At 44.0% G+C, this 14,177-nt stretch overlaps 1 protein-coding gene across 9 annotated transcripts in view; it reads left to right on the forward strand.

The window, feature by feature from the left end:
• Positions 1-14,177, forward strand: part of BRD9 (bromodomain containing 9) — a 174,384-nt gene that overhangs the window by 15,239 nt on the left and 144,968 nt on the right. For all 9 annotated transcript variants that reach the window (XM_039348008.1, XM_039348012.1, XM_039348013.1 and 6 more), the window contains exon 2: positions 4,316-4,536. In XM_039348008.1, the coding sequence (XP_039203942.1) occupies positions 4,316-4,536 (221 nt within the window). The remainder of the gene's footprint in view (positions 1-4,315; positions 4,537-14,177) is intronic.

A 14,177-nucleotide genomic window follows, 5' to 3' on the forward strand; every position in this document is an offset into this window, starting at 1 on the left:
TAATTTATTTAGCATAGTCATTAAATAATTAGATCCTTTGCCATGTGGGTCTTTACAGGTCATAACCAACAAGGTATGCATGGAAAACCATTGCTCCACATCTCAAAAATTAAGTTGTCAAAATACCAACAATTTGAGTGAAAATTAAAAATGAAAATTAGTGAATTATGAAACATTTTTAATAAAAGACATTTGAGCAATGAAACTAAAAGAACAAGAAATCCCATCTAATTTGACAGAAACATTCTGATCCTGTTTCCTGATTACACCATGTCAGTAGAACTAACAATCAAGAATTATAAATTGAGATATGCTACAGTAATTCGTTCCTTCTTTGATTTCCATATAAATTGTAGAAAGTGACAGAAAAGTTAATTGTAAAAGTAAATGGTATACAGATATCGGGAATATTAGTTTACATATATAAATATGTTTCTAAAAATGTTTAACATAAAAATATTTTACACTTTGGAGAAAGAGATTGAGTTAGCAGAATAGGCTGTAGGCTTATTTTTTCAGAGAATACCAGTGTATAAGGACCAAAATGGAAAAGGCCAACGTATAGCACAATTCTATATGTGGCTAAAAGAGTGGAGTAAAGGGGAAGGCTTTGGATATATTTGTCACGATGTCAGCAGCTGGTCCAATGAAAAAATGTACAAAAGAGATGGTTTGCATCCATCAAAGAAAGGGACTGAGTTACTTGGCTATAAATTCAGATTTTCTGAAGGAACATTTAAACTAAACAGCGGGGACAGTGAGCTAACTGATACAGAACATCCCTGTCCCCAGCAATCTAATAATTATAGGGCTATCAGTGCATGTAACATAGATGTGTGTGTGGACAAGAACATCAACCTTGCTGTCAAGCAAAATCAAGCTCTTAATAGCGAGTGCCACACAAAGTGCACTAACCAAATAGGTGGTAAGACATTAGGGGAATTCAGGCACCACATAGGTTATGTAGGAAGTAAACACAAGGTCAGTCATAAAGGACTCAAATGTCTATACACCAATGCACAGAGTATGAACAGCAAACAGGATGAACTAGAAATTCAGGTTAATAAGGGCAGATATGATATTGCCATTACGGAAACATGGTGGGATGAAACCCACAAATGGAACAAACAGCTAGAGGGATTTAAATTATTTAAAAGAAACAGACCAAATAAAAGAGAAGATGGAGTTGCTCTCCATATAAGAAATAACTACATCTCTACAGAAATAGAGCTCAATAATGATGAAAACTGTGTTGAATGCATTTGGATCAATATAAAGGGGGGGGGGGAATGACATTGCTATAGGTGTATACTATAGGCCACCCAACCAAACAGAGGAAAATGATGAACTTTTTGCTAGTCAGCTAACTAAGGAATGTAGGAAGCACATCACAATAGTAATGGGGGACTTTAACCACCCTGACATCAACTGGGAGACAAACTCTACACCAAGTGGAAGATCAAACAGATTCTTGACAAACCTAGCAGACAACTTTGTCTCCCAAAAAGTAGAGAAGGGAACTAGGTGATTAGCCATTTTGGATCTAATTCTCACTAATCGAGATGAAATGATAGAAGGTGTTGAAGCCATAAAAACCTTGGGAGGAAGTGATCGTGCAATATTGGAATTCAACATTATGGAAGCACAAGGAATAGAACACAGTCAAACTAGAGTCTTGGACTTCAAGAGAGCTAATTTCAATAAACTTAGAGTTTGGGAAGGATTCCATGGATGAGAATCCTCCAGGGGAAAACAACTCAAGAGGCTTGGGAAATGTTGAAAAGTGAGATAATAAAGGCCCAGTCTAGCACAATACCAACAAAGAGGAAAAATAACAGCTCTTAAAAGAAACTGGCATGGCTGCATAAAGAATTCTCTGACAAATTGAAAGATAAAAAGGACAAGTATAGAAAGTGGAAAGAGGGACACATAACTAAGTCAGAATATCAGCAAACAGCCCAAGCCTGCAAAGATGAAGTGAGGAAAGCTAAGGCTCAAAATGAACTAAGGCTTGTGACCAAAGTTAAAAATAACAAAAAAACTTTTTTCAACATGTAAAAGACAAGAAAAAAGTGAAGGAAACGATTGGTCCATTAGTGGATGAAAGTGACAAGGTGACAAGCAACAGGGAGAAAGCAAAATTATTTAATTCGTTTTTCGCATCTATCTTTACACAAAGGGAAAAAACAGACCAACCTATCAAAAATAGTGCCATAAAAAACAAAATAGAAATACAAGTTAAGATAGGCAAGAAAATGGTAAGTGAGCACCTGTCCAGTCTAGACGAGTTCAAATCACCAGGACCAGATGGATTACACCCAAGGTTCTCAAGGAACTGTCAAATGTGATCTCAGAACCACTGAACTATATTTTTCAAAGATCCCGGAGCACTGGGGAACTACCAGAGGACTGGAAAAGAGCCGATGTAGTTCCCGTCTTCAAAAAAGGGGGAAAAAAGGACCCAGGAAATTACAGACCTATCAGCCTGACCTCAATACCTGGGAAGATTCTGGAAAAGGTAATCACAAAACAACGAATCAGCAAACACCTACAGGCAACCTAAGTCATTACTAAAAGCCAACACGGGTTTGTCAAAAACAGATCATGCCAGAGAAATCTTATTGCATTCTTTGACCAAGTGACAAAATTAGTGGGTCAGAGGAATCCTGTAGATATAATTTACTTGGACTTCAGTAAGGCATTTGACAAAGTAGATCACAACCTACTACTTGATAAGATAGAAAAATGCGGGTTAGATAGCATCACCACCAGATGGATCCGTAGCTGGTTGACCGGCCGCACTCAGCGTGTGGTCCTCAATGGAACGACATCTACATGGAGGAAAGTGTGTAGTGGGGTGCCCCAGGGCTCTGTTCTGGGCCCAGTGCTCTTCAACATCTTCATCAACAATTTGGATGAGGGGATAGATGGGGAACTCATCAAATTTGCAGATGACACCAAGCTGGCAGGAATAGCCAATGCTCCAGAAGACAGGCTTAGGATACAGGAGGTCCTGGACAGACTTGAACACTGGGCATTATCTAACAAAATGAAATTCAATGGTGAAAAAAGTAAGGTTCTACATTTAGGCAAGAAAAACCAAATGTACAGGTATAGTATAGCTCAATAGTAGTAACTGTGAGAGGGATCTCGGAGTCCTAGTGGACAATTATTTAAATATGAGCCAGCAGTGTGCTGCAGCTGCCAAAAAGGCCAACACAGTGCTGGGCTGCATTAACAGGAATAGAATCAAGATCACATGAAGTATTAATATCACTTTATAATGCCTTGGTAAGGCCACACTTGGAATACTGCATCCAGTTTTGGTCACCAAGATGCAAAAAAGATGTTGAGACTCTAGAAAGAGTACAGAGAAGAGCAACAAAGATGATTAGGGGACTGGAGGCTAAAACATATAAGGAACGGTTGCTGGAATTGGGTATGTCTAGTTTAACGAAGAGAAGGACGAGGGGGGACATAGCAGTGTCCCAATATCTCGGGCTGCCACAAAGAAGAGGGAGTCAAGCTATTTTCCAGAGCGCCTGAAGGCAGGACAAGAAGCAACAGGTGGAAACTAACCAAACAAAGAAGCAACTTAGAACTAAGGAGAAACTTCCTGACAGTTAGAACAATTAACCAGTGGAACAACCTGCCTCCAGAAGCAGTGAATGCTCCAACACTGGAAGTTTTTAAGAAGAAACTGGACAGCCATTTGTCTGAAACGGTATAGGGTTATCTGCCTGAACAGGGGGTTGGACTTGATGACCTCCAAGGTCCCTTCCAACTTTATTATTATAATTATTAGTTGCCTTAATTTGTCAGGCTCCAAAAGTATAATTTAGCCAAAAATATCCATTGAGTTTCTATGGCTAAGAGTGAATTTGAATTTGGGTCTCCCCTGTCTTTGCCCAACATTTTAACTGTTACGTAGTATTATGTCTCCAGGAAGTTTGACTGTGTTCTTCAAAAACTAATAAATTGTTAAGTTATTTGAAACATAGATTACCAAAAATGTAGTTTTCTGACTATAGAGAGTTGGTCCCAATACACATCTTCTTTGATATGCATTTCTTCAACCATTTGTATTATGGGTATTACCTGAATTTAATGGTGTCTTGATGCTTGATTAGTTAGTTAGTAAAATCCAGAACACATAACTGTTGTCTCATATTTATATATATTATCTTTCTGCAAGGGTTAGTTCAGGCAGAAGTGTCTACTCGAGATATTTTGGAAAAGATTTCATTCAGATTTGCTGCAGTGCAAAAATATATAAATTTTATATTGTTTTGTTACTGTTACTTTTTTTGATTAGATTATATGGACAAACCTTTGGAAAAGCCATTGAAACTGGTGCTGAAAGTTGGAGGCAGTGAAGTGACTGAGCTTTCAGGATCAGGACATGATTCCAGTTATTATGATGACCGATCAGATCATGAAAGAGAGCGACATAAGGAAAAGAAAAAGAAAAAGAAAAAAAAATCAGAGAAAGAAAAAGAAAAGCATCTTGATGAGGAGGAAAGGCGGAAGAGAAAGGTAAACAGCAATTTCAAGTAATACATGTTGTGTTGCACTTTTAAATATGTTTAAACACTGTCATCAAATCATATAACTAGAACGATCCATTTTGTCCTACACGGATATAATCTGTATGTCAGACCTGCCCCAATCTGGTCCCTTAGGAAAGAAAGATTTTCAATTCCATTAGGTTGAAGCAGAAGCTTCTTTTATTAAGGAAGTTGGTTGCAGTAAAGTCAGGCTAGCTCTAAGGTTTTCCCACATGAAAAAGATATAAAAAAGATTATCTTCTCCCATTCCCCCTGTTACCAGTCTGTGCTTCACCTATCAGAGCACAATCATATTTACCATTTGTCCCATACTCCCCCTCCAGCCTTTGATGGCAAGAACTGGCAGGACCTGACATTCTGCCTTGCTGGACAGGTATGTTAGTCCGGCAAAGGAAGAAAAGAGGGGAAGGAAAGACACAGAATGTTTCATCATTAGTAATTGGTTCAGTAGGATTTGTCATAAAACCTCTTAAGCAATCTGGAGGCTTTAATATGTTTGGAATCAACCCATTCAGTCTCTGAGGGAGGAAAATCTTTCCATGCCACCAGATATTGGTTTTTCCCCACTACACAAGAGTCCAAAATGTCTCTGACTTCAAAGTGTTGTTCTCCCTCAATCATGATAGGATCAGGAGCTGGTTGCAACTTTGGATGCAGGGAAGTGACCTCCGGTTTCAAAAGACTGCTATGAAATATGGGATGTATGCGTTTGAGCATTTTTATAGTTAAAGTTCCACGATCACTGGGTAAATAATTCTTTTTATGGGGAAAGGTGCAACTTATTTGGCACTATTTTTTTGGATGGTTGTCTAGACTGGAAGAATTTAGTAGACAGATAGGCCTTATCTCCCGGTTTAAAGTCCTTAAGCTTTGTGCACTTTTTATCGGCTTGCCTTTTGTACGGTTTTTCTGGCTTACTCCAAAACCTTTCTCACCCCTGGCCAGGTGGTTTGTAATTGGGCACCCATTCCTGCAGTGATACAATCGATGGGGTAGCCTGAGGCAATTCGGGGATAGATACAAAGTTTTGTCCCATGGCCACTTTAAATGCAGTGAACCCGGAACTACTGTGTATTGAGTTATTGTAAGTGATTTCTGTGAAATGGAGAAGGTCCATTCAATTGTCCCGCTGGTAATTAATATAGCATCTGAGGTACTGCTCCAAGATCCCATTGGTACGTTCACAGCCACCATTAATAGCTGGATGATATGAGGAGTTGAGCCCCTGAGAAGTCCCCAAAAGTTTTAGGAATTCTTGCCAAAATTGCAAAGTGAATTGGACTCTGTGATCTGAGCTGAGCCACTCTGGAATGCCATGTAACCAGTAAACAATAAAAGTTTAGCAAAAATGCAAGCGGAAGAGATTTTATGGCAGGGAACAAAATGTACCTGCTTGGAAAATAAGTTGGTTATCACCCAAATTACTGTGTTCCCTGAACTTTCGGGCAGTTCTACTATAAAGTCCATTGATATCGCTTTCCATGGAGATTTTGGTTCTGGTTTGTGGTCGTGCTTCATCATCGGTGTGGCTTTGGGTTTGCTTTTTGCATGGATGTGTGGTGGTGACATCCTGTGTGGTTTTCGTGAGTGTGGGTCTGGTGTCATTCTTTGTGTTAGGGACTCGTTTGTCAATAAGGGTGGGTTTCCAAATGGCTGGTAGGCGGAAAGTATCATCTTGTTTATTCATGCTGTGTGGGCGTTTTTCTATCTCGATGGCTTCTCTGATTATTCTGTTATTAAAGTGTTCAGTTTTGGCGATAGTTCTGGACTTTTTAAAGTCAATTTCATGTCCTGTGGCTTTAAGGTGTTAAAGGGAGGGGAGGGAGGGAGTCTGGGCTCAGGGACGGATTGACAGCCGCCCTCCAAGTGCTTGCACACGCTCTAAAAGAGCACTTGAGGATTGTCAAACAACCAGTGGAGCCAAGGGCAGTTTGCCTGATACGGAACAACTTGGCGCAATATGGATTAATACAATCAACGGGCCGATGATGCGCTCAAGGAGCCGGGCACAGAGGCAGGAAGCTATATGAGCTGCCTTCCTGATCTCCTTCTATTCTAACTCTGATGACGCCGGCAGTTTTTGGCCGGATGAATGCTTAGTGGCTCTTCTTAACCACAGGCTTGTTTATATTAAACAGGCTGGTTTATTATATCCTGGTGTTCGTTTTTTCTTTTATTTGTTAATATATATATATTTACATTTTTGCAGCTATCAAGGATATACATATATGTATATGTATATATATGTTTGTGTGTGTGTTTGTGTGCGTATGTGTGTGTGTATGTGTGTGTGTGTGTATATATGTATGTATGTATGTATGTAGGTCTTTGGTTATTCGGGTTTTCTCCCGCGTAAAATTGGAAGTGTCTTGGCGACATTTCGATGAAGTCCCATTCGTCATCTTCAGGCTGGTGTTTTCGGCTTCTTGCTTCTAGGAGGAATGTGTGATCTTAGCTGTTTCTTCCTTTTAACTGCTAGTGGGGGTATGAATTGATTGGATGGGAGCTTGGCTGTGTCCTGATTGGGTGAAGGTGTGTTCTGATTGGTTAGAGGTTGGCTGTGCTCTGATTGGTTGGGGGGCTGGTTGTGCTCTGATTGGATGGGGGAATGTTCTGTTTGGGTGGGGGCTTTCATCACAGGACATGAAATTGACTTTAAAAAGACCAGAACTATCGCCAAAACTGAACACTTTAATAACTGAATAATCAGAGAAGCCATCGAGATAGAAAAACGTCCACACAGCATGAACAAACGGGATACCTCCCGCCTACCAGCCATTTGGAAACCCGCCCTTATTGACAAACAAGTCCCTAACACAAAGAATGACACCAGACCCACACTCACGAAAGCCACATAGGATGTCACCACCACACATCCACGCAAAAAGCAAACCCAAAGCCACACCGATGATGAGGCATGACCACAAACCAGAAGCCAGACCGCAACTGCATCATTAGCCACTTTAAACCCCTCCAATCCATACATGAAGCAAAGTGACACCCACCATGAAGATGAGCATGACCACGAACACGAAGCCAAACAATAGCAATGATCACCATCTCAGATCTCCATTCAACTCAGATTAACCTGAGCACAACAAAGCCCCCATCCAAACAGAACACTCCCCCAACCAATCAGAGCACAGCCAACCCCCCATCCAATCAGACCACAGCCAAGCTCCTAACCAATCAGAGCACACCTCCATCCAATCAGAACACAGCCAAGCTCTCATCCAATCAGTTCATACCCCCACTGGCAGTTAAAAGGAAAAAACAGCTACGATCACACATTGCTCCTAGAAGCACGAAGCCGAAAACATTAGCCTGAAGATGATGAATGAGACTTCATCGAAACGTTGCCAAGACACTTCCAATTTGACGCGGGAGAAAACCCGAATAACCAAAGACCTACATACAAACACCTGCGAAAACCTCAGAAAATATCTCTATCTCTGTCTGTCTATCTATCTATCTATCTATCTATCTATCTATCTATCTATCTATCTATCTATCTATCTATCTATCTATTTCTAAAATTTGGATTGCTAGCAAGTATATGTATACTTTTCTTGAATTCAGTCACATTCAAGTATCCAAAACATTTCATCCCTCTTAGAGTGGTGTGTTTCAATTTTTTTCTATTTCTTTAACCATATTCAAACACATGTTTCTTTTTTAAGTATTCTCTCTGATATGTCCCATTATCTATTTTCTTGGTTTTCATCTTAATCTTTTTTCTTTGCCCAGAATCTTTCTTAATCAATGTACTTTGCTGAATCCAAAGGTTTTCCCATACGATCGTAGGTGTTACTGTAGATGTAGAAAGTAAATCAATGTGGACGAGCCATATTTCTATGGCCGGTCCGTTTGTTCGCCGGTTTGGAGGAATCGCCAGTTCTAACAGGAGAGTTGCTGCTCTCCTGCGATCCAGTGAAAGCCTCTCCTTGCTGGTCGCCTCTTCAGGGTGACTTTCCGCCCTTTTCAGGGGCCCCCAGTGATGCGGCCACGTGACAAACCGGAAGGCAGGAGATAAAATATCTTTGTCCACACTTTATATCTTCTTTGAGTTCTATTTCAACAGCCATTGTACTGTTTCCGGCTTATTTTGTTTCTTCTGTACAAAAACTATCTTTCTATGCGACCACTTCAACTAAAGGAGGAGACAGCAGTGACTATTGTTCCTATTGCTGCAGTTCCCATATTGACAGTATATTTGGAGAAATCATACCTAACAACTCATCTCAGTTCTCTTTTGCCTAGAGTTGATAAAATGAGGACCCAGATTGGTGGGAGCAATATATTGATTCTCCAGCATGATGAGTGGAGAATCCACCAATGGGTTCTACTTGTCTTCTGCCCATAGACTAAGTCAGCCAATTATTGCTCTGCCTCCCCTCTTGGGATGCCCCACTTTCCCAGTCTTGATTTAGTCTCAAGCCCGGACAGACAGATTTTTTCTTGGCTCCAGACTCAAAGACGTTAAAATCAGGTCATATTTCTTGATTATTATTTTAAATCGAAGGGGGGGGGGGAAGGAAAGAACAAACAGAGGTTCGCTCTAAATGTTTCTCATTTTGGTCAAGCGCAGCGCAGCCATGAGGCTTTCCCTTGGGCCAAACGATCCCAGAGGGAGAACAAAGAGCTGGACACCATTTTTGGCTCCGCGTGGACTCTAGGAACAGGAGAGGATCCCCCCCATCCATACCAACGGAAGGGATCACCTCAAATTCCTCAATTTCCTCTTTTCAGGACAGCCAAAAATCCTTTAAAATCAAACAACCACAAGACGGGGATTCCCGAAAATTCTCCAAAGCCCAGCTGATCTGCAGAAGCCCAGCTGGCTCGCGGACAACTAACTGGACTCTGAAGTCTTACCGAGCCTCACCTAAGCGCAGCCGAGCCGTGGAGGGCAACAAATTTCTTGCGATTTTTTCCCCCTTAATCCAGCTGATCCGTGGGGAGCATCAGAGCTCCTGCAGCTTCCCTTGATAAACTGCGGCCTCACTGAAGCTCGGCCGGTCGGCAGGGAGCTTCAAATTGCAGCACGCTTTCCCTTGGAACTCTGCCAACAGGCAAAGTGCAGAAGAGGCTTCTGACGAGTTTGGGGATCTCAGCCGAGCTGCGGAGAGCTACCAAGAAATCTGATCCTCTCCCGTTATCCCTCGTCTCTATCCAAGTTATTATTAGTTAAATAATAATAATAATAATAATAATAATAATAATAATAATAATAATAATAATAAAATTTTAAAAATACAGGATTGTCACAGGCCAGATTGTCCCGTGACTAGATTTTCACCATACTAATAGAGACCTCTCTCTCTCTCAGCCCGCACTGGGATATCTCCCCTTGACAAATGGCGGACACAGACGCTATCCAGACAACACAGGAAGCTTCCATTAGCCCCCCCAGGCCGTAAGAGGCAAAAATCAAGAAGTGGCTGGCAGGATTAAGGCCAAGGCAATATGCGGTAAAAGACCTTCTAAGACAGCAGATAGGGAGGCCAAACGCCGACACCAGGCTCTGGAAAAACAGTTTTCTAATACTGAGAAGAGGCAATGCTCAGGGGAAGATGGGATAGAACCGCCTAGTTACAAGGAGGAGGAAATATTCAGCCCAAAAAAACCTAGTCAGGAACCTGAGCAGGGGAACGGATCTCCCCTATGCGAGGGGCCTGGAGGTCCGGGGACGGAAACAGGCACCCGTCTTTCAGACAATCAGGGAGCAGTGTCATCAGCACACTTACAATCCCTGATATCTCAGGTTGTCTCTCAGGCCATGGCTTCCTCAAGATACCATTGGTCCAGAACAGGGTCTGTGGTTTCAAAGGGTGGCTCCTGCCTTTCCCAAGAGGAAGCCTCTGTGTATCAGGACTCAATTTCTCCCTCCCGGTCCTCCAGAAGCAGGAGGTCTCCTGCGGAGGACCATGAGCTGACAGATCAGTGGCTGTCAGAGGAAGAAGATATATCCCCAGATCCTCCTCCATTCGTGGGCCTCTTTAATCCATCTCTATTCAAACCCCTGCTTCACAAGGCAAGCAGCACTGTGAAGATTAGGAGACCTTTGATTCTCAGAAAGGACCCTCAACTAGTCAGGTCACAAACAACGAGGTGTTTTCACAGCCCGCTTACACACAACAATTTATCTCCTGCCCCCCTCTCTTCTTTGATTCTGTTCAGAATAACATGGGGGCACTGGGGTCTTTCCTCCCAATGGGGGGGGGACAGACAAGAAAATGTTCAACATAGATCAGGCACTATTGGAGGTAATAGAGGTTTCGACAGTAGATGCATATCTGCTCTTTTTTCTCCATCCACGGTAGCCGGGGATGCAGCAGAGGCCCTGAAATCAGAAGATAAGAAGATGGACCTCACCTTCCGCAGGGCACACCAGGCACAATCAAGGCAGCCATCTCTACATCCTTTTTCGCTAGGACTTCGCTACTCTGGCTGCGCCAAGTCCAGGCGAGTATCTCCCCGGAGAAGGAGAGAACCCACCAGAACTTAAGAAGGTTAGTGATGGCAGCGGAGTTCATGTCAGATTCATCCTTACACGCATCAAACTATTCTGCTAGGGCAATATCATACAACACCGGAGCACCCAGATTGCTGTGGCTCAAACAGTGGAGAGCCGACATGAAGGCAAAGTGGCGGTTAGCGGCAGCACCCTACAAGGGCGGCCGGCTTTTTGGTGAGGCCCTTGATCCTTATCTGATAGAAAACAAGGACAAATGCAAAATTCTGGCCCACCTGACAAGGAGAACGAAGAGGAGAGTCTCCTCCTACTGCTGCAGACCGTCCTTTCGATCTGACACAGGCACAGAGCAAGGTTCCTTTTCTCGCCCTATTAGCCCAGGTCAGACCGACAGGGTGAGAGAACCAGCAACAGGGACAGATTCAGACAACAGTTCCAATCAAAGCGGCCCTTTCGAGGAGTGGGAGGGTGCCCCTACCGAAGATCCAAGTGACAGCGGGGAGGAGTCCCCCATTGGTGGCAGGCAAGCTCTCTTCGCTCACAAATGGCAAGCCACACCACGGACCTTGGGTCCTAAATACCGTCAGATTCAGTCTCTCACTGGAATTCATATCAACACCCCCAAAACGTTTCATTCCTCGTCCATCTTCAAAGGATCCAACCAAAAAGAACCTTATAAGGGAGGCCATCCAACATCTACTGGACATCCAGGCTGTAGAACTGGTAGGGAAAGATCAGCGGGGTCAGGGATTCTATTCCATCTTGTTCATAGTCCCGAAGAGTTTGTGGGGATGGAGAACAATCCTAGACTTCAAAAGCCTCAACAGCCACTTGGCTTACAGAAAGTTCAAAATGCAAACTCTACAGTCAATATTAGCAAGCATCACAAGGGGAGACCTTCTGACGTCAATAGATCTGACAGATGCCTACCTTCACATTCCCATACTTCCAGAACATCGGAGGTTTCTCAGATTTTGCCACACAGGGCAACATTTTCAATACAGGGCCCTGCCTTTTGGACTTTCTTCAGCTCCCAGAGTATTCACAAAGATACTGGCGATACTCGCGGCACATCTGCGAACAATTCCTATGTGCATTCAATGTTATCTGGAAGACATTCTCATTCAATCTTCATCAGTTCAGACAGCACAGTCAGACCTAGCACTGACCCTAACAACCCTTCAGGAACACAGTTTCTCAGTAAATTTTAAGAAGAGTCAGACGGTCCCATCGACCCATCTTCTACATCTGGGGGCTGTGATAGACACACTACAGTGCAAGGTCTACCTCTCTCGAGATCACCAAGACAGCATTCAAACCATGGTCAGATTGGTTTGAAAGAAGCGAACCACCACTGGCCACACTCTCCCAATTATTAGGAAAGATTATTTCATGCCTTGCAATCGTGCCCTGGGCATGACTACACTCCAGAGATCTACAGTGGTTCCTATTCCCGTTCCAAAAGAGGAGACTGAGCTCATCCAACTGAAGAGTAAGGATACCACCAGGGGTCCTAAAGTCCCTCCAGTGGTGGGTGTCTCCAGCACTCAGGAAAGGACACACGTTCAAGGACACCAACCGGGTCATTCTGACCACAGATGCCAGTCTATTCAGCTGGGGAGCACACCTACAATCACAGCTGACACAGGGCCAATGGTCAAGGGAGGACCTAAAATACAACATAAACTGGTTAGAGCTCAGAGCCATTCACCTAGCCCAGACATGTCAAACACAAGGCCCGGGGGCCGGATGCGGCCTGTGAAGTGGTTTCATGTGGCCCGCGAAGCCATCCTGGAAACAGTGAGGGAACGGGCCCTGCTGCCTTGGCCCTGGCCCAGGCCAGCCGGGAGCCAATGTACAATTTTGTGGTGGTCATCTATGCTGAAATGCATTCAGTCTTAGCTCCACACGGCTGTCTGGAAACAGTGAGGAACCAGCCCCTGCCATGTTGGCCCCGCCCTCTGGGTGCATGCTGGGGAGGTGTCACCCTTTGTGAAGAATGAAGGAATGGACCATGCCTTGGTGCTTGCCCTGGTCCCACCCCCTTCTGCCAGAGACCCTCAGATCTGTCCCAAGCCTGCCCAGGCCCCCACAGGTACCCTTGACGCAAATGATATATAGTTGGCCATGCCCACCCAATAGGCCACACCCACTCCAGCCATGCTCACCCAGTAGGCTGCACCCACCCTGGCCACACCCACCTGGCCCCCCAAGAGCAACTGCAATGCTGATGTGGCCCTCAATGAAATTGAGTTTGACACCCCTGACCTAGCCCTTTGCCACTTTCACAACACAGTTGCGGATCAGCATGTCCTGGTTCTCACAGACAACGTGGCAGCCAAAGCCCATGTCAATTGACAGGGGGGCACCTGATCCAGGGCACTGGGCAAAGCACAGGCACTGGGATCCTGGGCAGAAAGCAACCTAGCCTCCCTCAAGGCCGAGCACATATCAAGAGAGGCAAATCATCAGCGGATTTCCTAAGCAGGGCGACGGTAGACCACTCAGAGTGGAGTCTGCACCCTGCTCTCTTCAGGGAAGCAGCGGAGAGTGCTGGATCTATTTGCCAGCCCCAAGAATGCTCAGCTCCCAAGGTTCTTCTCCTGTTTTCCATCACCAGGGGCAGAGAGAACAGATGCACTTCGTGGTCATTGGCCAAAAGGATTGCTATATGCATTCCCACCACTTCCTCTGATACAAGGCACCATCAGAAAGATATTGCTGGAACAAGCAGAGGTAATTTTCATTGCACCACACTGGCCAAGACGGCCGTGGTTTGCATACCTCATAAGTCTCTCTACATCCCCACCATTGGGGATTCCATATTATCAAATCTCCCTCAACCAGGGGGCTCTACTTCATCCAGAGCCACAATGGCTCCAATTAGCTGCCTAGCACTTGAACAAAGCATCCTAGAGGAGGAGACTTTTTCTCAAGGAGTCATCAGGACAATGCAGGCCTCTAGAAGACCTACAACTAACAGAATCTATGACTCCACGTGGAAAAATTATTGCAGCTGGTGCACAAAGCAGCAGCTGGACCTTTTTAGTATTTCGATTCCAAGGATCTTAGACTATCTAGCACAAGGTCTGGATAGGGGACTGGCACCCAACACAATTCGCAGATAAGTGGCT

This window comes from Crotalus tigris, unplaced genomic scaffold, assembly GCF_016545835.1.
Source record: "Crotalus tigris isolate CLP2741 ecotype Arizona unplaced genomic scaffold, ASM1654583v1 scf7180000018106.563195, whole genome shotgun sequence".
Taxonomy (NCBI): domain Eukaryota; kingdom Metazoa; phylum Chordata; class Lepidosauria; order Squamata; family Viperidae; genus Crotalus; species Crotalus tigris.